The 25261-nt window shown below is 39.0% G+C and overlaps 1 protein-coding gene and 1 non-coding gene across 4 annotated transcripts in view; both read right to left on the reverse strand.

Annotated features, from left to right (window-relative positions):
* The window catches only part of GPC3 (glypican 3), a 459758-nt gene that overhangs the window by 411256 nt on the left and 23241 nt on the right, over positions 1-25261 (reverse strand). For all 3 annotated transcript variants that reach the window (XM_025277126.3, XM_044937481.2, XM_044937482.2), the window contains exon 2: positions 15916-16077. In XM_025277126.3, coding sequence (XP_025132911.1) covers positions 15916-16077 — 162 coding nt within the window. The remainder of the gene's footprint in view (positions 1-15915; positions 16078-25261) is intronic.
* Positions 19691-19763, reverse strand: TRNAG-CCC. The gene has a single exon. It is a non-coding gene; the product is annotated as a tRNA-Gly (tRNA).

Here is a 25261-nt window from a genome sequence, read left to right on the forward strand (position 1 = left end):
TTATCACGATATAATGTAAGACATAGAAGAGTTTTGATTTATAAAATTGGCTTCCATATAATTTTTCAGCATGACACGGGTTCAATACCTGTGTCAGGAAGATCCTCTAGAGAAGGAAAAGGCAACCCACTCGAGTATTCTTGCCTGGGAAATCCCATGGACAGAGGAGCCTGGTGGGCTACAGTCCATGGGGTCGCAAACAGTCAGACATGCCTGATATGCACACACACAGATATCTATTATATCAAGTCAGACCTACCCAATGAAGGCCTAAATGATAACACTAAACTTAATGATAATCACAAGTTTATCATACATTTGTATGACAACTAAAGCATTATCTTATTTGTGTCTCATAATAATTTGAGATTTAGAAAAGACTAAGATTATCCCCATTTTACAGACAAAGAAAATGAGGCTCCAACAGGTTAAGTGGTTAGTTCAAGGTCACACAGCTTCCACGTGACAGAAAGGAACAAGAAATCAAAGGTAAAAGTTTTTCACATATGCTTAAACCCCTAGGATAAAAATATCACAGATCTCTCACCTTGACTTAAAAGTGTTAACAACGGCTTGTGAAAAATGAAAAGCCTTGAAGGAAGGCAGAATAAAAATCTAAGAGACAATCACTGATCTTTTATCTTCTAGACTTCAAGCTGAATCAAGTTCTTAAAAAAAAAAAAAACCAATAAAGCCCAGACATTTTCATCATAACAAAATAAATAATTCAGTCAGGCTTTAGAGGACTCCTGCATTATGATTGGCTATTTGATATATTTGTGACTTAGCCACCACTACACTGATTAAAGCTAACCTCATTGACGCAGTTATGTCGACAGAGCCTGTGACACTGACAGTTACGAATGGAAAGTGTAAATAACAATAAATAACCTGAAGCTTCCACGTTTATTCCTAATGGAGGATTTAGCACTTTCAAAAGTCAAATGCCTGATAGGCTAAAAATTACAGCTTTGGTCTATCTGGCGCCAAAGAAACTATTGAAATTCATCACTGTCCTCTCTTTAGGAAGATCACCACGGAGCCTCAGGTTCTTCCAGGCAGACAGGCAACTTTGACTTAAAAACAAAAAAACTCCGATTCTCTGAGCTGCAAGCAGATGTAGAAGTTATCTGGTCTAACCCCACATTTCATATATGAGAAAATGAACAAAGGCCCAGAGAAATGAAATTAATTGCCTAAGGTCATCCAGTGAGTCATGATGGAGTCAGAGCTACAAGCTGCTATCTTCTTATTCCCTGTCCAATGCTCTTGTCACTAGACCACACAACAGGGAGAAATCTCCACCCAGGATACACAGGCAGCCTGCCTGCCTCCCTCCCTCCCTCCCTCTTTCTCTCTCTCTCTCTCTCTCTCTCACACACACACACACACACACAGACACACACTTATACACACAGACATCAAATATGAATAATAATGGACCTATAAAGATAATTGAGTCCATATTCTCTGTGCTGAATTTCTATTGGTCTTAACAGAAACAGATCAAGGACTCTCAGATGTAAAATTATATGCAATTTTTCAAGTCCACCTCATGATTACCAATTAATGCCCTATTTTAAGGCATACCTGAAAATAACATGTACACCCTCTGCTTTATCACTAGCATTGCTTTTAATGAGTGCAGTATGATTCCATTTTTGTAAGAAAATCTACATATGTGTATTTGAATATATGCAGAGAGAAAGCCAGAAAACTTATGGTCATCTCTAGGTGTTAGGATTCTGGGTGGTATTTATATTGTTTTATATTTACCAATATTTACCAATTTTTCTTTCAAAACAAACACCTATAATTTATGTAGTATCAACGGGATAGCAGAAAAGGAATAATATTAGAAATGTTACAATATTCAGACATATAAACTCTTGGTATTTTTCAGGCTCCAAAATAACTTCACAACCTCAATGCATGGTCAACTAGGCTTATAACATAAAATATGCTCAATTAGAATTTCCTTCCTGGGAAACTAAGAAGCCTTTGAATCTGGTCATCATCCCTTTCCATGTGTACATTTGGTCTATAGAATATGGAAAGCAATTTATTAAGTTACTGTCCCCAGAGGGCCTCTCATTCAAATTTAGGAGTGGGTAGCTCAACAAGCAGTATGTTGTCCTGGAACATCTTCACTACATTGATCTGATAAAGGAAAGGACAGTTTAAGTTAGTTAAGTGTGATTAACAACTACTTTCCAAGAATAACAAACATCAGCTAACATTTACTGAGCACTTGCTGTATACTAGGCACTATTCTAAGTTTTACAAGCATCATATCATTTATTTTTCACAACAACCATGTGCGTGTGGTTAGGTCCTATTATTTATTATCCCTGTTTAAGGAAATTGAGACTTAGAGAGGTTAAGTGTGCTCCCCTAGGTAACAAGATTCAAGCTCAAAGTCAATTTGTTCCAGAATCTATTCTCTTAAACATGACACTACTTTTTATTATTTGTTTCCATACCTGGAGTAACTCTAAATCACTGCTAATAAAGTGTTTCCAAGTAGAGTTTCTATCAGGTTTGCTTTAATAAGCAAAGCTCATTATAATTAGCAGCCCCAATTAATGGGCTTGCTCAAGTCCTTCAAGCAAATTAAACATGCCTTCCTACAAATCTTATATACACTATTAATTTGTTTAGCAGATTCTTTCGTAAACTTCAGTCCAAGTCAAATTATCACAATATTCAAATTAACAGAGCCAAAAGTTAATGAGAGTTCACTGTAGATCATTAATTTTTGCAAAATATTTACCTCCTGCCTTGCCTTCACTTCTGCCATTTCAGCACTTACCGCTGCGCTAACAGTTACACTTAGGGCACGTACAGACGTATGTGCGCATTCTTATAGTTTTCATCTAACGGGCTTCTGACCACTTTCAAAATAACAAGGAAAAGCCCAACTGTGGTCTTGCTTGATTTGTGAGACATTTCTAACACAGTCTCTAAAGAACTATGCTTTAATAATTTGTTAAAAACCCAGTCTAATGCCAAATAAATATACAATAGAAGAAAATGCCCAAGTTGACATATGTAATTAACACTTGCATTCAATGTTCTTAAACAGTCCTCTCTCTTGTTATGCCAAGTCTGATGGTCCAGAATTCTGGTGTCTAAATTAGTACCAGTCCACCCAACTCCCCAAACAAATAAGCATAATTAGACTGCTTCTGTCTAGCTTCTCTCTCCCATGTACATCATATAGGCAAAGCTTCAGATCAGTTCTGAGTTCCTTATTTTGACTAATACAGGTCACCTTCTCAACCCTCCCATGTTTACATTCACACAAAAGAAAAAATAACAAGAGTGCCACAAAGCTTCAACTGGAAATGCTTGAAAATATCATCAGTGAACATAAAGCACATTGAAATCTCTTGAGGAAAAGTGTGTACAAACCATACCTTTAAAATATTGAATATTTCTATTACAGTCTTAATACACCTAATATAGAAGATATGAGCAGAGAATTCAAGTTCAAGGAGTCGAGGTAAGTGTTTCCTCTAAATAGATTTTATGAGCAAAGAAATGACAGACCCCCATGTTTCTCTAACACTGTCATGCCCACATTTTAACTAGGCCAAGAAAGAGAGGCCCTGTGTGGTACGGCTAACTACTTATGGGAGTGATTTCACCATACAACTATAGCAAATTTATTTCAGTTCCAGATATCACTTTCCCCATTAACTCAGGAGACCAAAGGAGCATAACCGCCTTCCTTTCATCCCTGTCAAACTCAGCAAGTTTCTCAGGAAGCAAATACTATTTAAATCATTTTCATAATTCTAAAATGCCTGTAAGACAAGCCCAGGGTCTAATTATGCCACTTAAATTTGTTGAAGATGTTTGGGTTTTTCTTTTTTTAATTTCAATACCGAAAGAGCCCAAGGGTTTAAAGCCCTAATAATCTAATAAACTTTGTTAAGTGAACATTGTAACAGATACGCCTGGATGGGATTTTGTAAATACCAGACAATTTCCCCTGATCTTTATCAGGGAAAAGAAGTCTAAATCTTTGGCAGGAAGAAATTAAATGTAGTGCAAAATAATAACATCTGGCCAGATTGTGTTTGTCAGAGTAGCAGCCCCTTTAGATGTCAGCCTGAAAAGTACTAAAATGAACTCTGAAGGGGGTGTGTGCGATTCTTTATGAGGCAATAGGAAAGGCTGCCGTGCTGCCATAGAATACTCGGGGTACAATTAACTCGCCAGAGTATGTCCCTACAGAGAATCGTTTCACATCAATGGAATTTGAAGCCTTATGCCAAATAAAATTTGGGGGCCATTCTTGAGGCATTTTGTTTATTTCTCCATTACTGTACAGATTCCTCACAGCACTTTCTATTTCTCAAAACTCTCTACGATCATTTTTATCACTTCGTAAATCTTATTTTTATCTTCTACCTCCAAGGGAGACAGTGTGGCTCAATGAAAAGAGCAATGACTTTGAAGTTAGAAACTTAATGCTGCCACTTACTGGTTATGTGGCCTTGGGCAGATTGCTTAATGGCTCCAAACTCCAGCTTCCATGTCTGTGAAATGGGGATAATAATACCTAGCCATATCACTACCATAAGGAAGATTAATCAAACCTAACACACAGTCTTTCAGTAAACTTAGTTAACCTTGCTTCTCCTTCATGTAAGTGACCCAGATGAGTTCAAATGTCTAACCTCACAAATGTCTAACCAGCTATCCAGAGGCCTCTGACCTTCAAGAAGGCTTAAGTTATGCAAGTATACACTATCTTCCCCTCCCATCAAAATACAAACAAAAGCCTTCAAGGTTATATTTGAAATAATATGTGTATCATTTAAGCCTCTTCTTCCATTATCACCCATCTCAACCATCTGGCAGAGATTGCCAGAAAGAACATACTTTGTTTTTCTACTAATGATTACTTTGATGCATGAGATAGCTTAATTGTTTTTCCTCTGATTTTTTTAAGCTGGCATTTAGACAGGGAGAATTCTGGTCATTTCATAATTTTGTTTTTAAAAAAAAGGTTTTCCTAATAACTCTTTCCAGAATATGTACCACAAAACAAGGCTAAACTGCTGATTTATCTGATAGGCCAGTGTGTCTGTTTCAAATGTTAATTGCTAGAAAGAGTACTGTTTTTCCAGTCCCTAGGGAATACGAGTGTGGACAGAAGGCTTTGGGTTTTCTCCCACCTACTGCTCTGTTGGACAGGAACAGGCACTCTGGCCTCACTGAATGAGTTTCTTTAGCTACCCTTCATGGGCTGGGCATGTGGGAGTAAACACGCATACTACTTCAAAGAATAATTCCAGGGCCCATTTTCCCAGCTGGGAAGGTGGGAAGGATGCCCAGAATCCATGCTCCAGGCCGAGACTGGTGGCAGGCAACATTTCACCACCCTCCCAGGGCCTTCCCAGCTACCAGAGCACAGACTCCAGTGCAATTCTAGACCAAGATTATATCCTAGTAAATGGTCAGAAAGGTCTCAAATCTACAGGGGAAAAAAGGCAATGCTGATAGCAGTACTATAAACAGGAACTCATTCAGACTAATGGTCAGTGTCAAAGATAACTGCATAACAACAACAATAATCCTTTAAACTTTTCAAAGCATTTTTATATACATTACCTCTTTTGGTCCTCAAAAGCTCTGGCAAGTTGGTAGATCGGGTGTTATCACACACATAAGAAAACAAATTCAGACACTTTAAATTACTTACCAATTTTTACACAGCTACTGTCAGAATAGGAAATAGAACATATTTTTGATTCATCTAAGGCTAACATCAATTAGGCAAAATCCAAAGGCTATATTGAAAGCCTAAGGAAGATATTGATACATTTGACTGGAAGTGTTATTAAAGCACCATAAAAAATGAATATTGTATTAACAAATCAGTAAAATCAATTTATAACATATAAAATGGGTTATGATCCTGAATATATAAAGAGCTCTTAAAAATCAATAATAAAAGGGCATTCCAATAAGAACAATGAATAGCTAAATTTTTTAAAAGATGAAAGAATATTATTGAGAAAAATCACAAAATAAAAAGTACAAATGATCAACAAAGTTTCCTGACAAGAAAAGACTACTATTTTTTCACCTAAACTGGGGTTATTCTAAAAGGGCAAATGGTCAGGAAAATGGACATTCATACATTGCTAGCAAGAGAAGAGATACAACTTGATGGAAATAAAATAGGCAATAAATGTGAGAAACCTTAAAAACTGCATAAGCCCCTGACCCAGCAATTCCAGTTCCAGGAATTTATCCTAAGGAAATAAAGATATGCATAAATACTTACATGGACATTATTTTACTATGGTCTACTGAAAGCAACCTAAATTTCTAACAATAGAGAGAGCTGGATTAATAACATATGAGAAAATAGCATGACTAAGTACTAGGTAACCTCTAAATATTCTATTACTATTATATTATACAAATATTTACATGGAAAGATGGTTATATTGCATTACTTGAAAGAGAAGTGTAATCCATTTTTTAAATATATGCATACCTATATCTGTACAATACTGAACAAAAGTATGTTAAATTATATACTAAAACATTAATAGTAGTTATCCTCTAGGGGATAGAATGTGGGTCATTTTATTTTCTACTGTTTCATTTCTTCGTGGGTTTTTTCATTGTATCTAATAAACATGTATATTCATTTGTATACTAAAAACTTATTAAAAAAAAGAATATTCTCAAACAAAGTTTGCTATATTACTTTAAAGTGCCCACAGTAATCAAGAATGACATATAAGAGTGTATCTGGAAAAGGTGATCCATGCCACCATTCTTGTTATTCTTGGTCACAAGATGTACATCTTTGGCTTTGCACTTTGTTCACAGTTCTCTGTGAAGAGGTTAGGCTGGAGGAAAAGACCAGCCAGGGAATGGCGAGGCTAGATGCAGAGGCAGAGGCTCAGGTAAACATAAGACATTCCATCTCAATGGGAAAGCATCAATCCACTATCTAGACTTTTAAGATCTTACATCTGAGTAGACTTCAAAACCTAGGAATAAATGCTGTAGGCAATAGCTTATACTTTTCTGTCCATCTGGTCATCATGGTAGTGATTGCAGAGGAAGTGGAAGAGACAGTAATCTGCTTCTATTAATATTACTTATTTTAATTGTGTGTGTATGTGTATGTTTCTGAAACATTTACTGAGTGTCCACTATCTCACTGGGGGATACAGGGTTGAGGTAGAATACACATAAGCCCCACCTTCAGAGAGGTTATTCTCTAGTAAAGGAGATTCATGTTAATAAAATAATCATTATATATCACTATCAACTTGGTAAGTGCTAGAAAGAACATAGGATCCCAGGAGAGGGAATACAGTAGAACTTGTTCTAATCTGATAATTACATTTCAGTTAATCAAGTCCAGTACTAATGCTAAAGAACTTCAACCAAAGGAGGGAAGCAAGATAAACATCCTTATTTCATCATTTTTGTTCTCCTTCCTCTCCTAATCAACCCAATGAAATCAGAGTCTGCCATTGCTACTTAGATCAAGAGGCTACATTAACTCATTCAGACCACTAGGGGACTATGGAGAAAACATAGACTCTTTTTAGTCTTAAGTATACACATACACGCAGAGAAAGAATGAAAACACACAGAAACGCTATTTTCTGAAAACATAGTTTTCTCTGAATGACAAGATTATGAGTGGGTATATTAGAGCATTGCATATTAATTAAATGATATTATAACATGAAAAGCATTTTTAATGTATATGTGCCAGGTATCTGACATTCAATACTGCAAAGCAGGTATTATATTTCATACACAATTATGCTTATAAATGTATGAGAAGGAATAACAAAAACAATGGCTACCATGCATTTGTTTCCTATAGACCAGCACAGAGCTGAGTTCTTCCATCCTCACTAGATTTAACCCTCTTTAATTCATGGCTCAGAGAGAAATGACTTGCCCTGGGTTACAAAGAGAGGAGATAAGAGAGCTGGGACTTAGATTCCAGTCTACCTGAAGCCAGAGCACATGCCCGTCTCATTACGCCCCCACCCCCTGCTTCTTGCCTAGGTGTTTTGCCCTTTCCAAAGGGATAACTACTTTCCAAAGGGCTAGCTAGGAAGTCCAGAAAGACTTGTACCTAGTAGGCAATTAATAATGTTTAAAGTTTAGTTTAAATTTACAGAAAGATGTGTACTGATTTACCTAACTCCCTCACTGGCCCTTCTCTTTGATCAAGAGTCACATCTGTCTGGAGAATTCATACAGGCAATCTCTTCCAAGAATCTCTGCCCTCTGGTTGAAATTAATCTCTTCCAACCCCACAGCCCCATACAGAGGTGAATTTCCTATGAAGTTAATGAAACAAACTACAGGGACCCGCACTTGCAAGCCTCCTTCTAGAAGAACCACAGGCATTTTGTTTTTGCACATTTGTCTCCTTTTTCTAAGAGGGCCTTCAAATTCTGTAACCTTTGAGCCTTAAAAAACCTGGATCCTGATGTATGGCAAAACCAACACAATATTGTAAAGTAATTAGCCTCCAATTAAAATAAATAAATTAAAAAAAAAAAAACCTGGATCCACTCCTAACCCCTATAGAGAAACCGGCTAACATTTTTTTTTTATTGAATTTCTCATAGGATACTCATGTATAAAAGTCTTGGTTTCTGAAATCTGAGCTATTTGAAAGTAGGCATGAAGTAGTTTTTATCTTTGAATTCCCTATACCTGCCTGCCTTCAGACGTGCTAGATACTTGCTCAGCAAATGCTACTTAGTTAAATATAATAGAATTCCCATGCAAGAAAGCTAGAACTGGGGAGATTGTCCTTGACCATGAAACAAAATACACAGTGCTATAAAACACGTGGTGATTAAGGGCACAGGCTCTGGAGCTATATGTCCAGGGTTCAACTCCTGTCTGCTCCATGTATTTATTGGCTATGCAACTTTAGACAAGTTACTTAATCTCTCTAAGCCTCTACTTCCTCAGCAATAAAATGAGGCTAATAATAAATAGTACCAACTTTGTGGGTTGGTGTGAGGTCTAAATGAGATAATATAAGTAAAACACTTTAGAACAGGAAATTTTTCATTCATCTCTCACTGACTTAAATACATATTCAGACAGGAGGTTTGTGATTCTTACTGCAAAAGCCTTCAATTTCTCTCCTCCACACCAGCTCCACATCTCCTACCTCTGCCACCTAGACTCATTCAAACCCAGCCCAAGTGATCCCAGAGCCTGCCATCTTGAACTTACACTCCACGGCTGAACTGAGAAGCAAGGGAGGAGACCACAGACATGAAACCCAGTTCAGCTTTTGCAGGTGGCCTGGATGTGAGCTGATGGAGCCTGAAACTAAAATCAGAGAAACAGAGCTACAAGGCAATGGTATGTGATTAATGAGATGACTGAGACATAGGGAAGGCAAAGGGGAACAGAATGTGGGGGAAAGATGGGAGGAAGTATGAAAGAAGCAGCAAGACCTGATGACTGAATGAAAGAGCAGACAGCAAAGGGAGGAGTACCACGGTGTGCAGCAGCCCCTGGAAGCATCTCACAGTCAATAGAAGGAAAGGTGTTTTTCATTTCTGTGATACCACTTCCAGCTTAAAGGCAAATTGTTTGTACCTCCACTCGATTGACAGGAGAATTCAAATCTCTGGAACATATGCTTCATTACTCCGCTATCAGGTAGTACAACTCAGTGAGACAGAAAGAGGAGGAGGAACATATGTTTTCAGAAAGTAAACAAATCCCAGTAGGGGAGGGGAGGGAGTAATCACTCCAGCCAAAAGTGGTATTTTTCCTGGAAGCTTCTAGAGGGCAGGGACAATTTGCTTTAATTTGCTTTGTCAGGCCCACTAGTGAGAAGGTGGGCAGTAATGAAGGCAGCTCCAGGGGGGAGTTCAGAACCAAGGGGCACAGGCTGGGGTAAAGGGTTAATCTGCACAATCTCCTCACCCCACTCTTGGCCCAAGACAGTCCCCACCTGCCCACTGAGTCATATTTCTAAGCTCCTTTTATTAAACAGTTTTCAGTCTAATGACTGACTTCTAAATCAATAGCGGGCACAGGAAAGGTTTACAACTCTACCCACACGCCTCCCCCCTACCCGGAACCATCTCTGGCTCTGCTACAGCCGCAGAATTTTGAAACTGAATTAAATCCAAAAAATTCTTAGTTTAAAACCAAAATAACTTTAAACGCCCAGTTTCCAATTGTTTTTCCATAGTACTAATAATTAATCACATTTTTAAAAACCTTTATAACCAAAATATCTCTTTGAGTCAACACCATAAAAGTCCACTAATTAAAGCCAGCATCTTCTGGCCTCTGATGAGAAATTCACCCTTTTATAATGGGATTACTAGAGCTTTGCTGTACAGATGAGTGGTTTGATTAATAATTTACATTTTTGAGGATATATAACCTCACTCATGGTCATGGTCTGCGTTCCTAAAATTCTCAGAGTCCGTTTAATGTTATTATATTTGGTCTTGGCAAATGAATTAAGTCCTGATTAGACATCAGTGTAATTATTCTCTCCTGTATGTTGTTTTTGAAAAAGAAAGGGTTGTGACAGAATGGCCCACAGTTTGTGCTGAGGACTCACTGCAGCTCAGCATGGGCAGGAGAAGTGTCAGACTAGGCAGCAGGAAAAAAAGTGTGAAATGGAGAAAAATTGCTCAGTACTCACTTAAAACCCCCACCACATTATAAAAACTAAATTAACAAATGATTGAATCTCAAAAACATGTTTATCAACATTCAAGCAATTATTTAGTCACATATTAACTGTGAAGGAAAAAAGCTTTGCTTGAATAATGTCCCTAAACAGTTATTTCAAGCAGAAATGACTGGAGAAATTGCTCTGAGCTGATGGAAAAGGGTGTTCTAACCAAGGACAATTTTATTTAGGGGGGAGTGGGAGAGACAGGAATCTGACAGAAAAAAAAGAGCAGATGGAAATGGAAAATAAGGGAGCAGAAAAAGAAAAGAAGCGCAAAGCACTGCCCCCACCCCATTTGTCTCTTCCATGGAGAGCAGGTAGGAGAAAGCCTTCCAACACTGGATGAAGACAGCGTTTTTCTTCCTCTCTGCCCTGGTAGAATGGACCAGAAAATGCAATGAAAACATGACCTGAACACAACAGTGCCTTTGTGATCTAGCCTTTCATTTGTGTGTAAAATACACCAGGTAGGGGCCTTCCGAGAAGATTTCAGAAGCTTAAAAAAGGATTGCTCATGGAAGTATTGGCATTTCAAACAACACAGCTTCATATCTATGAATGCATAAAATAAACCTCTCTTTCAAAGGGTCCTTTGCCTAAGTGCTCTCTCACCTGTGCACTGGAGCTGCTTCAGCATCACCTACACTTGGCAAAAGTTGTTAAATTACATCAGGAACTCCGGCTTTATCTAGGTTACTGTCTGCAATGGTAATGCATCATTTATCTGGCCCATGTGGGGTGAAGCAGCCACAAAATGAACTGTCTAGATAATACTGCATGCATATAGTGTTTTACAGTTTTCAAGACATTTTCGCATACATTACCTCTACTTCTGAGGGAAGCAGGACAGTAATTATTGTCTCCATTTTGCAGATAAGAAAACTGAGGCTATTAGAGTCTAAAGAACCACTCAAAGTCATAAAGCCCATAAACAGAGAACCAGAATTTAGATTTTTCTGACTCCAAGTCCAGCATGTCCTCCTTCGCCTTTCAGCACCAAAAGTATTTTTAGCCATTCAAAATGGAAATATTCAGGGGAAAAAATGAACATAACTTGATCTTTCCCTATCAATTCATAGCCATCACTAGGGACATTAGTTGTTGGATCTACTATAACCTAGGGGCTCTGAGGCACGTAGCAATATAACCCTCTATAAGATGCTCCCAGCTGCCACATTCAATGGGTGCTTGAGTCACTTTTATGTCCTCTATTCTTACTGTCACTCGTTAACTTCTTGCTCCTCATATGTACTTTCCTCTGGCAGTCTTTCAAAAAATGCTTCTAGTTAACTGCTTATCTACTAGTGACTAGAAAACTAGAAAATCAAGTTTGTAAAGACTGTGCATAAATGCAGAACAGTAGTAGGCTCTGAACAAGGACCCAGGAGCTCTCAGATGAGTCAACTACCTAAGCAGGAGCTTCATTTTAGGTGCACAGAGATGTTTTCTGCTTACCCAGCATTTCTCCTCTCTGATAGAGAGACTTCCAGTTGTGAGAGAGGCAACTTCCAGAAAAGCAAAGTGTTGCTACATTCTGAAGAGTATTCTCACTCCAAATCAGTGGTAACTTGGGGAAGACTGGAATCCTCTACCATACAGAAAAAACCTGGACATACCCCAAATATTTCCTGGGTGTGTGTGTGCTAAGTCACTTCAGCTGTGTCCAACTCTTTATGACCCCATGGACTGCAGCCTGCCAGGCTCCTCAGTCCATGGGATTCTCCATGCGAGACTACTAGAGTGGGTTGCCATGCCCTCCTCCTGGGGATCTTCCCATACAAGTTTAAAATTCTACAAAGAAAGCAGAACCCAAGGCTTGAAGATAGATAGGTGGTGGAGATATGATGAAAAATTCAGAATTCTATCCCATTTTTCTTCTCAAGGACCACAAATCCTGCAACTTCTTAATTTTGTTTTACCTCAAGCACACTAAGAACAAGGAAAACCATGTCACATGATGGCTTGGAAAAAGCTGGGCATCAATGAGTTTCCTCATCTGTAAAATGGAGATGATTACAGTATGAACTTCATAGGGCTGCTGGGAAAATTGAATGAGAGATAATTATGTAAAAGTAAGCATCGTATAGTAGGCACTTAACAAACTGTTACTATCGCTATTATTATTATCATTATCATCATCATCATCCTCATTATTAGGTAGTGGAGAAGAAAAAGAGAAAAGGAAATCTACTTTAAGTGAAGGGGTTTTTCAAAAAGAATTAATTAAGCAGAAACAAAAAACGATTGTGCTGCCCCATTTTACTTAGCACATCAAAGTAAATTAAATTTAGGAAACGAGGCAATGCAAAGATTGAAAATAAAGAACAACTTTTTTAATGCTTCAATCATTATCAAAACAACATTAGCAGTAGAGCATTCTAACCACTGTAGCAAAGGGCCCCAGGCTCATTTATGAGGGCAAAGGCTTCCTGCAAAAGAAGACATAAACTCCAAATCGAGGCAGTAAGGATTGCTCGTGGAACTGTGCACATATTTGCAGAACGCAGTCACTACTTAATACCCCCAATGTGGACTAGTGAAGGAATCCTAAAGAGATTGTGGATTTAGGCCAAGATCAAGACGCGCCTTCTTCAACTTCATGTGGTGAAAACAGCTCACATCAAATTTCACAGGAGTGAAGTATTGGAGCAATTTTCTCAATAAATTGTTCTACCAGAATCTTGGGGATGGGGTGTATTTTAGAGAAAAAGCAACTGTGCTCCCAATTTAAATTAATTGGAATACTAAGTAGTTATAAGAAAAAAAGGGGAGATACTCTTTTTCTCAGTAATTAATAACACATCATCTTGTAGCAGTCCCTGATTGTAGTCTTGTCTCTCCAAACAAGGGGACAATCGTACAAAAAGGATTTGGGGCAATGTCTCTACAAGCACGGTATAATTGCCTCGAGGTCTAGGACCATGTTTTATTTTTTTCTTTTGGGGTTTATTTTTTCAAAAAAATAAACAGGAAAGGAGTAAGAAGACAGAATGAAACAGATACCAAATGAGTACACATGGTGGCAAGGCACCAGCCTTGAGAAGGCGGCAGCAGCAATGAGTTTACACATCAGTTGTCTCCAGGTTCCTTTGCTAGGGTTGTCCTGCCTGTCCCCACAATTTGAGAAATGATGTCTCTGTCTGTGTGTGTGTGTGTGAGAGAGAGAGAGAGAGAGAGGACAGCTAATAGGTATTGTCCACCCCCCGCCACCATCTATTCACATGACTAATGTTCAACTTCCATTCTAAAGCAGCCATGGTTGGAAGCTAATCCAAAATCTTGTCAAAACTTTCTCTCCTGCTCTTGTGCTGTTCCAGAAGCAGAAAATACAACATGCAAAATGCAGAACTGGATGGAGATATGAATGCTGACATGCAAGGTCCTCAGATGGACAGCCGCATCAGCTTACTCTGCACTACAATACCAGTGTGATCACGCCAACACCCCGCTCCAGCCAGACCAGGAAAAGGTAGCAAGATAACATCTGTGAGCTTGGTTTCTCCAGGAATGAAACAAATCACAAATACTACATTCTAGAAAAGCACCTTGACACCCCACAGAGTAAGATTCAGCCTTCCTTCAACTCGATTGTCGGTGTCACATCACTTCTCATCACCCCACTTTCAAACCCAATGGATCAGCTCCAAAACTAATCTAAGAAGTACATGAATGGTACATGTATTTTTAAAACGAGCTTAAATTATTCATTCTTTTGCCAAATTGTTAGTCTCAACAAACTCTTCACAAGAGTCTGACTGCATAAATAGCTTTAACAAATACTTCAAGCTTCTGTATTATACTTCATATAATCAGCCCAATGTCCCCTGAGGCTTTGACCCAAGAAACTGTTGTGAATGTATGTTTTATTAGCTAATTAGAATAATTTTTGTAGCTAATTCTAAGTATTTCGTTACAATAGACAAAATAAGCTATAATCAGCCCACCTTACAATTCAAACAGGTTAATTCTTATAAAGGTGCCATAAATCAAGCGTTTGAATGTTAAGTAGTCAGAAGTGTTGTTTTTTTTTTTCACCTGACCCCAATTCTCTCCTTGTGGGACAAGAAGGCAGCTCATTCCATCCGCTTAAGGAAGAATAGAAGAAACCTCCAATATCCATAATTAACTTTCTTTCACAGAAAGTGGTGTAATGAAGCAGCTAAAAGCAAACACTCGGCGAGTCAGGCTGTCTAGGTTCAAATCCTACTTTCCCCATTTATTAGTTGTGTGACCTTGGGCAAGTTACTTAACCACTCTGTGCCTTGAGTTTTCATCCATAAAATGGGGAAACTAATCATACCACTATGGCTTCCCTGGTGGCTCAGAGGTTAAAGCGTCTGCCTGCAATGTGGGAGACCTGGGTTCCATCCCTGGGTTGGGAAGATCCCTTGGAGAAGGAAATGGCAACCCACTCCAGTATTCTTGCCTGGAGAATCCCACGGACAGAGGAGCCTGGTGGGCTACAGTCCACGGGGTCGCAAAGAGTCGGACACGATTGAGCGACTTCACTCACTCACTCACTCTTCACTCAATAATACTCCTTACTTCAAAGGGTTTACTGTGAGGCTTAAATGGGTTAATATATGTAAAACACGTACAAGAGTACCTAGCACATAGTGCTACACACATATTTGCCATCACCACTATCACTCCTAGCTATCCTTTATACACACACATAGTAAGTACTGAGACTCAGAAAGAAAGGAAAGATAGCCACTCACACAGATGAGAAGATGTGGAGCCATTAAGCCAGTTTCTCCCTCTTAAATGAAAATAGTCCCAGTGGTCAGAAAGAGTTTGTGCATGTTCCACAAATATCCAACTAACTTGTGCAGAAAACTGGTATTTAAGTAAACTTTTTTGTGTTTTAAACAAGTTTAATGGGCTAGTGGAGAAAAAGTACCATTTACTCTTTCTTCAGAGATTTATATCCTTTCCATACAGGTAAACAGAATGTCCTTGGACAATGATTTTTGACAATACCCACCTTCCCAAAGACTGTAATGTGGCCTCTCCAAAAACCATGTTTTTCCTTAACCAGAATCTCTCATTGGGAGGTTTTCATATCAAGCGTTAATACTGGAATGGTAATTTCTAAATTATACTTAGCATGTGGAAAGCCCAGTGCCCGAAGAATGATGCCATTGCACAGCACATCTCAAATGATGCCCAGAACTCACCTTGGAAAACTGCAGCATTCTGAATAATTAAGAACTTGAGCTCCATACTTGCAGACTGAAGCAGTTGTTCCATGTTCAATCGTGCTGTTAGTTGATACTTTTCTTCCATCTTTCTTGAGCAGCATGTTGGGCCCTTGGGGAGACACACTTGCAAATCTGATCCTGAAACAAATAAGTTTTTCATGTTTCAGTAAGCAGAATGTCACACACACAAGGCAAATACAGCAAAACAATGCATTTCTTTTAAAATACAGTAAAATCTTGATTATTTAAAATTATAGTTTATCTTAAATAATCCCTGATTTCTCCCAGTTATCCTTATGACTGAATCTTTTTGAATAACCATGAGAACTTAATGCCTAGGTTTGACTCATAAATTCTGCATAAACTAATTTATAGCACAAAGTATACGTCATTGAACACCAATATTTAATTTGCCTGTTAAAAGACCAGTCTTCACTCCTACAATTTCTTTTTCATGCCTATAATTTATGAATGAGAACACAACCAAGAAGCAATTTTCAAACTTCCAGTTATGATTTCCAAGTGAAATGTATGTCTGGCCAATCCCATGCTGCTAACATTAGCATATAGACAATCACCAAAATCCCTTACGACCCCAACAATTCTAGCTCTATAACAAATGCCAAACTCTTGTTCCTCTGAATTTCTGAGCCACCTCTTCACCACCTCCCAAAGGATACAGAATGCTTTTTTTATTTTTGTATCTTGATAAAGATTTTCCAAATGAATCATCTTCTCGATTATTCCAAAATTAGGGAATCAGAACCTTTTCTTCTCAGTCCTTATTCAATGTGACACTTGGCAGTCCTCACAGTAAACCAATCCCTATTTAAAATTCTCCCCATCCCGTGCTTTAGTGAACCTACTCTGAGCCCACACATCCCCATACACCCACATACACCCTCCTACTGCTATGGCTATTCTTATTTGTCTTTTCTTGCTTCCTATTCTTCTGCCTAACATATAAATGTTGTTGACTCCCTTTCTCATTCTCCATCTCTCTCAACCCTGATGATCTGATATAACTCCTATGACTGCTGAACTCTCTAATCCTGACTTTACCTCTCTTCTCAGCTCCCAAATCCCACATTTTCAAACTACTCTGGGAATCTCAAATTCAGCATACCCCAAACTGAACTCAATATATCTCAGAAGCACAAACACAAAGTCTCCTGTATTCTGTATCTCAGTTAACAATTACCATCTACCAAGTTTCTCAATGATAAAAACCCCTTTTGCTGTTTTCTGCTCTTCACTGGTGACTCAACACATTCCTGTATCCCTGGAAGTCATCAGTATGTGAAAGAAAATTGAAGCCGTGGGAGTAAGAGTCGTTCAACAAATGTTTTATTGGGTATCCACTATGTGCCAAGCACTGTGGATATATAGCAGTCCTGTAACAACCCTGCCCCTGTGGAGCTTATATTCTGGGAGGCAACAAACTGCATATGTAAGGTCAAGTAGTGATAAATACTACAGATTAAAAAAAAAAAAAAACTAAGTAAAGGGAAAACAAACTGTGGTATATACATACAATGGAATACTACTCAGCCATAAAAAGAAATAAACTATTGATACATGCCACCACACGGATGAACCCCCCAAAACATTATGGTAGGTGAAAGAAACCTGATTTTAATATTACCTACTGTATGGTGACTGCAGCCATGAAATTAAATGACGCTTACTCCTTGGAAGGAAAGTTATGACCAACCTAGATAGCATATTAAAAAGCAGAGACATTGCTTTGCCAACAAAGGTCCGTCTAGTCAAAGCTATGGTTTTTCCAGTGGTCATGTATGGATGTGAGAGTTGGACTGTGAAGAAAGCTGAGTGCCGAAGAATTGATGCTTTTGAACTGTGGTGTTGGAGAAGACTCTTGAGAGTCCCTTGGACTGCAAGGAGATCCAACCAGTCCATCCTAAAGGAGATCAGTCCTGGGTGTTCATTGGAAGGACTGATGCTGAAGCTGAAACTCCAATACTTTGGCCACCTCATGCAAAGAGTTAACTCATTGGAAAAAGACTCTGGTGCTGGGAGGGATTGGGGGCAGGAGGAGAAGGGGACGACAGAGGATGAGATGGCTGGATGGCATCACCGACTCGATGGACGTGAGTCTGGGTGAACTCCAGGAGTTGGTGATGGACAGGGAGGCCTGGCGTGCTGCGATTCATGGGGTTGCAAAGAGTCAGACATGACTGAGCGACTGAACTAAACTGAACTGTATGGTTCCATCTAGAAAGTGAAAATTCATAGTGACAGAAAGCAGTTCAGTGGTTGTTGGGAGAGACAGAGGGCAAGGAGGGGGTGAGAGTGAGGAAATTTGGGAGAGTGATTGGTATGCTCGTTATTTTGATTGTGATGACTGTTTCATGGCTGAAGGTGTATGTCAAATTGTCAAAGGGTACCCTTAAAATATTTGTGGTATGTCAATTAAACTTCAATAAAGCTGCTGATTTTTTTAATGTTTAAGGAACAAACTAAGGGACATAGGGGATGTAGTGGCTGCAGGGATGACTCTATTTATATAGGGTAATCAGGGATGGTTTCTTTCACAAGGTGACATTTGAGGAGAAGCGAGAAACAGGAGGGAGTCCCATGATTTTATATCCTCCACCAGTACTAGCAAATATTAGGGCTCAATGAATATTTAAGTCTAATCCCCTTCTTCTGTAATTCCTGTTTTACTCAAACTTTCCCTTCAATAAGCATTTGTTGAGCTCCTTCTGTAGTGGCCATGAACATGGGCATCTCAGACCTCCTGCCGCAGGGTGTATAACTGACTAACGACCCCAGCTGCTGCACTCTGCATTCACTGCCATGTTATACCTATGCCACAATCCAGGGGCTGCTCCCAGCCAATGACTGAGCATGGCAAAGGTGCTGACAGGCATTTTGGCTTGAGGACTCCCCACTGACCTTGACAAAACTTCCTTAAAACTGCCCTGCAGTTTACATTCTTTCTACTCAATCCTCCTTCCTTCCCTCTCCCCTCTACAGGGGTCAGACCTACACCACAGTCAAATGGCTTCTCCAGCATCCTTCAATTCCCTGCTCATTTCCTTCCCCAGTGTTTTCCCCAATAAATTTCTTGCACATCTAGTTAACATCTGCTTCTCAGAGGACCCAGGCTAACATATCTTCTATGTGCCAAGCACTGTGCTACATAGGTACAGCTTTCAACAGGAGAAATGTGGACTGTCTAAAGGGGTTAAGAGATGAATACCTAGTGCATATAAATGAGTGCAATAAAGCAACATCATTAGCTAGGTTGACAAAACACATACATGGGATATCCCCCAGAGGGGGCACACCCCCAAAGTTCCATGAGGTGGTTGGCAAAGTAACCTAAGTGCATGTGTGTTCAGTCATATTCAACTCTTTGCAAACCCACGGGTTGTAGCTTACCAGGATCCTCCATCCATGTGATTCTCCAGGCAAGAATACTGGAGTGGGTTGCCATTCCCTTCTCCAGGGGATCTCCCCAACCCAGGGATCAAACCCATGTCTCTGGCATCTCCTGCATTGGCAGGCCTGTTCTTTACCATTGTGCCACCTGGGAAGCCCTGGCAAAGTACAGTTTCATAATAAATATCAAATCTTACTGAAATGAGGCTAGAAAGCATACTCAGACATTCTTTTTAAAATATTTATGTTTTATTTAGCTATGTTGGGTCTTAGTTGCTGCACGCAGGATCTTCGATCTTCATTGCAGCATGTGGGATCTTTAGTTGTGACATGTGGGATCTAGTTCTCTGACCAGGGATTGAACCTGGGCCCCCTGCATTGGGAGTGCAGAGTCTTAGCCTCTGGACCACCAAGGAAGTCCCCATATTCAGACATTTTAGACAGGTTTTCAACATCTGAGGTGTTGTTTTCAGTGGGGGGGATTAATTAGCCATAAGTTATCAGAAAATTGATTATTACAATGTCTCATTTCCCTATGAATTCCAGTTAATCATGGCCTTAATGTATGTGTCCAAGTTTTGTTAATTTAGGAATGAAATTAATCAAGTTCAACCTCACGTAGGATCACTGTTGGAGTTCACTGTATTGACTCCAACCTCTCCACTTTCCCCTCCTCAAGGGAGCTGCTAACAAAAGTAGTGAAGGAGAGCACAGATAACATGTATCACCGACCCTAATCCAGCACTGTGATTTATAGTACTGGATGGAAAGGTGATATTTAATGTGTCAAAATACAATTTGGGGTCTGGAGACACAGAGTTCAGATTTATCTCCTATAAATGTCAATCTCATGTACAAGCCTTAAACCAATTTTAATAGGGTCTAAGCTCAAAGGCTTTATTATTATCTTCAGGAAAAAAGAAAAAAAAAACAGAGCTCTCTAGCTCATGGTGTTCTTTCTATATGAAGTTACAAAATGTAATGCTTTTCTAAAAGCAGAAACTGATGTAGTTTACTGGACCAAGAAAGGAAAGAGTCCCCTTGGGGACATGTGGTTAATCTAGAGTTAAACAAGGGTAGTTGAGACTGATGTGTAGATATGAAAAATCCTACATAGCAGGCAATTTCCGTATACCAAGTTCCTGTCCATTTAGCAAGGTTTAATTTATTTTCTTAGTAAATTGATACCTAAGTAATGTGTGTTTAAAATACCTTTATTTGCATACACTCTTAAAATTAAATGTTATCAATAAACTCTTTGTGTTTCTAAACCGGTGTTTCATCAATGGTGAAGATTTCCAGTTTTCAAGAATGGTGGAGTTTATTTGGAAGGGTGGCTGTTAGTACTGCTTTTCTCCCACCAGCTCTAACCAGTGGGAGTCATAATATAATAGGGCTCATAGTTTTTCTTTGTGAAGTACCCTGAGCACCTTACTATAAGGTAACAAACTGCCACTCGATGTACCAACAGAAGCCCAGGAATGGCTCTTTAAATTACCATGACCCCAATTTGGTTTGCCTTAATATGATAATTCACAAAGTAACTTAGAGCAAGCATAGGGGTAACCGTTCCCTAAGTTGATCAAGTCTCATCACTGTACAGACTCCCACTACCTCAAGAATTTGTTTAGCCAAAATCTTTAAAGGACTAAAATCTTAAATGAGAACTTATGGGAAAACATGTCAGATGTCATGAAGAAAGGTACTTATTATATCCAAATATAAGAAATGTATATATAGCAGTATTTATCCTCCCTCCAACTTATCACTGCCTGGTTAATCAATAAACCAGTACAATTGATCTGGGGGCTAAGAGTGAGCTATAGGTTGGAGGAAATAAAACATCTCTAAACTGATAAGAATTCAGGATTTCCAAACCACAAAGGAGAGAAATAAATGCCAAACGGAAAAACATTTTCTTTTAAGTAAATTTCATATAACTCACAGGCCAGGTTAAAATAAGCCTCCGCACATGATAGCATAAGGAGCAGTGGGCCAGGAGAGCTAGACATACCTAAATTAAATGACAACAATGAAATACAACCATTTTAATGCATGAACAAGCACAGGAAAGAAACAAGACAGAAAGAATGCACAAAACAGAAAGAAATACAGAAAGAATTTAGAGAGGAATCCTCATCAACAAAACAAAGAATTACTCTGGGAACCAAATGCCAAGTGGGATGAATAAAAAGTAAAACCCAGGGCAGATGACTAAGGAGGCACACTGAGAACTGGTACACACTTGTGTGAATAAAAGCAGAAAGGCCAATTCAAAATAAGATGCAACCTACAAAAGATGTAGTAAGTAGCAAAGCATTCCTTAAGTATGTCAGGAACAAAAGAAGGTCAAGGGGAAAGTGCTCCTTTATTAGGTGGGAAAGAAAAGTAATCGAGGGCCACACTCGTCAAAGAGGTGCTCTTTTTTTTTTTTTTTTTTTGTAAAAATGGAATTCAGCTGGGAAATGGGACTAGAGACAAGCAGTATAGCCTGGGATGGAGATAAGGAGAAGACTTAGCAATTGACTATTCAAATGAGTCACAAAGGTTCAACTCTTTAGGTCTTAATAACTTGCATTCCTAGATGCTAAAAAAAAAATTAAAGTCATTATGGGGCTGCTAGTTCCCATTTATTTTGGAGGATTAAAAAGTACCTTCATACTATAATCTCCTCTCCTAGATTCTGAGTTCCTGAAGAGCAGAGAATGACTCCCATCTCCTTCGGGATGCTCTGTCGATCTCAGCCAGCCCTGTGCATGTAGCGGTGATTAATGAGGGCTGCAGACTGAGAGCACTAGAAAAGAACTTTCTGTCTGATCGAAAATGGAGGAGTGGAGATAGACAACCCTGAAAATGTTACATCTGTATGCTTAACTTTGATCTCTGAAAAATATTTTAAAATACCATAAAAATTAATTTCCAAACATCTTGAAGATTCACAAATAGATGCTTCACTTGAAGGAGCTATGAAGTAATTTATTCCTAGTTATTTTGAGACAATGTCTTGCTTGCACATTGGGTCCAGCTCTGGGTCTTCCAACTGAGAATGGATATTTGAGTTATGGAAGCTCTTCTCTGGAGGATTATTCCCATGTGTATCCAAGCTGGGCACCTTTACCAGTTGCTTCCCCTTCCAGAGGCTAAATCACAAGAAGTCCACAGCAGGCTCCCTCCCGTGTACTCTTGTGTAAAGGGATCTCTTAGGTTTGGCTACCTATGGCCTTGCATTCTTTTATTTATTTATCTGGCTGTGCTGGGTCTTAGTTACATTCAGGATCTCTAGTTGCAGCATACGAACTCTTAGTTGTGGCACATGGAATCTAGTTCCCCAGCTAGGGACTGAACCAGGGCCCCCTGCATTGGGAGCATGGAGTCTTAGGTACTGGACCAGCAGTGAAGTTCCCCAGCCTTACCTTCTTGGCCCATAACACAGACTCTTTCCTTCGGGCCTAGTTCTTGGTCTTTCTTTAGCTCCATTCAAAGACTTGACATCTTAGACTGCTCCGGATTCCCTTAGCCACCTCTGCCAGTACCAGGACGTCAGCACCACATTCACTTGGAGACCCCATTCCAGGCCTGAGCCTGGTCTCTAATTGGAAGGGGACAGTGAACACTGTGTATGAGGCTGTTTAAATGCATCTGTTCTATTGGATTTTATTCTAAGTCAGTTAAGTTTTAACAGCCTTACATCATTGTAAGACACTAGTAGGCAGGAAGGAGCAAAACACTTATGGCCCCTCTGGTCAAGTAGTTTACAATTCAGTCCTAAGCCCCACCACTTACCAGCTTGCAAGCAAAGATGGATTATTTAACCTATACATGCTTTTTCAATCCTTATTATCAACAGCACTTACCCTGCAAAGTTGTTGCAAGGACTGAGTAACACTATGCATATGAAGCTCTTAGCCTACTACTTGGTACAAGGTAAATATTCAATATATGTTAAGTAAAATTAAAATAAACAAAAAATAAATTCATGCTAAGAGACCAGACTTTCGCACACAAAAATAGCTACAGAACAGTTAAAGCTGATATATGGTTAGGTGAAAAAATATGCAGTATATTTTCTGAGGGAATGGAAATAGTCTATATTTTAATCGGGGTGGTAGTTACATGGGTATATAAATTTGTCAAAACTCAGTAAATTCTTCACTCAAAATGTACTTTGTTATTTGTAAATTATATTTCAATACAGTTGATTTTTTAAAATATGAAATATAGACAACATTTGCTATATAAGTAAATGCTCACCAGAGGCTCTAGGGGTCAAACAAGACTTCCAAGAGGAGGTGGGGCTTAAGCTAAACAGTTAAAGATGAGGCCAATGGGCGAAATGTGTTTGGCACGAGTGGAATAGTGGGGCAAGTCTAACCCGTCTGGAGAAAAGCTAGAATCTGGGGTGTAGCTAGCTTACCAGACAAGAGGGGCCAGAGTCTGAAAGGCCTGGAATGGAGTTAAAAGACTATGAGCTTGACTGTACAGACAATAAAGAACCCCGTTGAGTCTCAAACAGAGGCACAATATGATGAAGGGTGCTGTCTAGAAAGATTAGTCTTAAAGCTTGAAGTTGGGAAATGGACGAAATAACCCCTCAAGGTCACTTCCAGCCCTCTGATTCTCTAATTACCTTTATTATGTTCTACATGTTGGTTATTTTACTACACTGCAATTTTAGCTAATGACCATAAATTGTCAAAAATCACATTTAAAAACACACTAAAGAACAGAAGAAATATTAATGCAGACCTTTATCCTCATACTTTTCTAAAAGCAGATAGAACATATTCAAACAGCAACAGAAGAGAATAAATCGTCAGGGCTCAGTAACAATGAAAATTGAAATCTTTTCCATATATATGTATGTGTGTGTGTGTGTGATGATTTGACATATTTTATTGCCAAGGTCTGCTTTATGAACAGCAGACTTTTTTGCTAACAAAGGTATGTTGTGCTAAAAGTAATAATGCAATATTACCATTAAAGTAATATTAAGCAAAAAATGAATGATATCCAAAACTGGTTGCTTCATGACTTATTGGGAAAATAATAGATGCCTATTAGAATTATCCAAAGGATTAAGTGCAGATTGCTCTACTAATGAACCAAAAAAAAGAAAAAACCATATCAACCATTTTTTTAAAAGGTTTTTTTTTTAAACAGAGGACAAGTCAATTTGCCATCCAAAAATATTAACTAATTTCCTTAGCATATAATAGTGACTTGCTGTTAGAACGGTGCCTTTTCCCCTAATTAATCATTATCTAAATCAAATCTTACACGCTCATTAATTTCTTACTAATCAAGATAGGAATACAGATGAAAGAAGTGGCTGCATTTGAAACCAATGGGGAAGTGAGAATTGCTGGTAGAAGAAATTGTCTTAGGGAAGCCAGATGAAGGTTACTCTTCTATTATTTAGCCTGGAAGAACATGACCTTGCAGAGGGCACACCTGGGTATCACGAGCTCAGACTTTAAATCAAAGATCATGCCTGGGGCCGCCACAGATTCTGCCTCTGTAAAAGGCAGGCCAAAAATGTCGCTACCACACTGGAGTACTGGGAGTTTAAAGCAACCCTGGAGATAAGCCATTCTCTAAGCCTGAGAATTAAACAACGAATTACCTTTATCTCTACTGCCAACTGTCAATTAATTGCGTATCATTTCATGCCCAGTAAAGGCTGAATCCCTTGATCGCTACACTCTCCCACAAAGAGGTTCTTTCTGGACCACATTGCCAACCAGTCATCAACATGTGCTCTGGGAATACAAATTCACTGATTACATGCAGCCTGCCAAAGTGGTGAACAATTCATTCATCCAACATTTACTGAATGCCTACTCTGAGCTAGGATCTCTGCCCAACTCAAGGAATACAATAATGAACAGGGCATAGTCTCTGCCCTGGAGTTCAC

The sequence above is a fragment of the Bubalus bubalis genome, chromosome X (genome assembly GCF_019923935.1).
Source record: "Bubalus bubalis isolate 160015118507 breed Murrah chromosome X, NDDB_SH_1, whole genome shotgun sequence".
Taxonomy (NCBI): domain Eukaryota; kingdom Metazoa; phylum Chordata; class Mammalia; order Artiodactyla; family Bovidae; genus Bubalus; species Bubalus bubalis.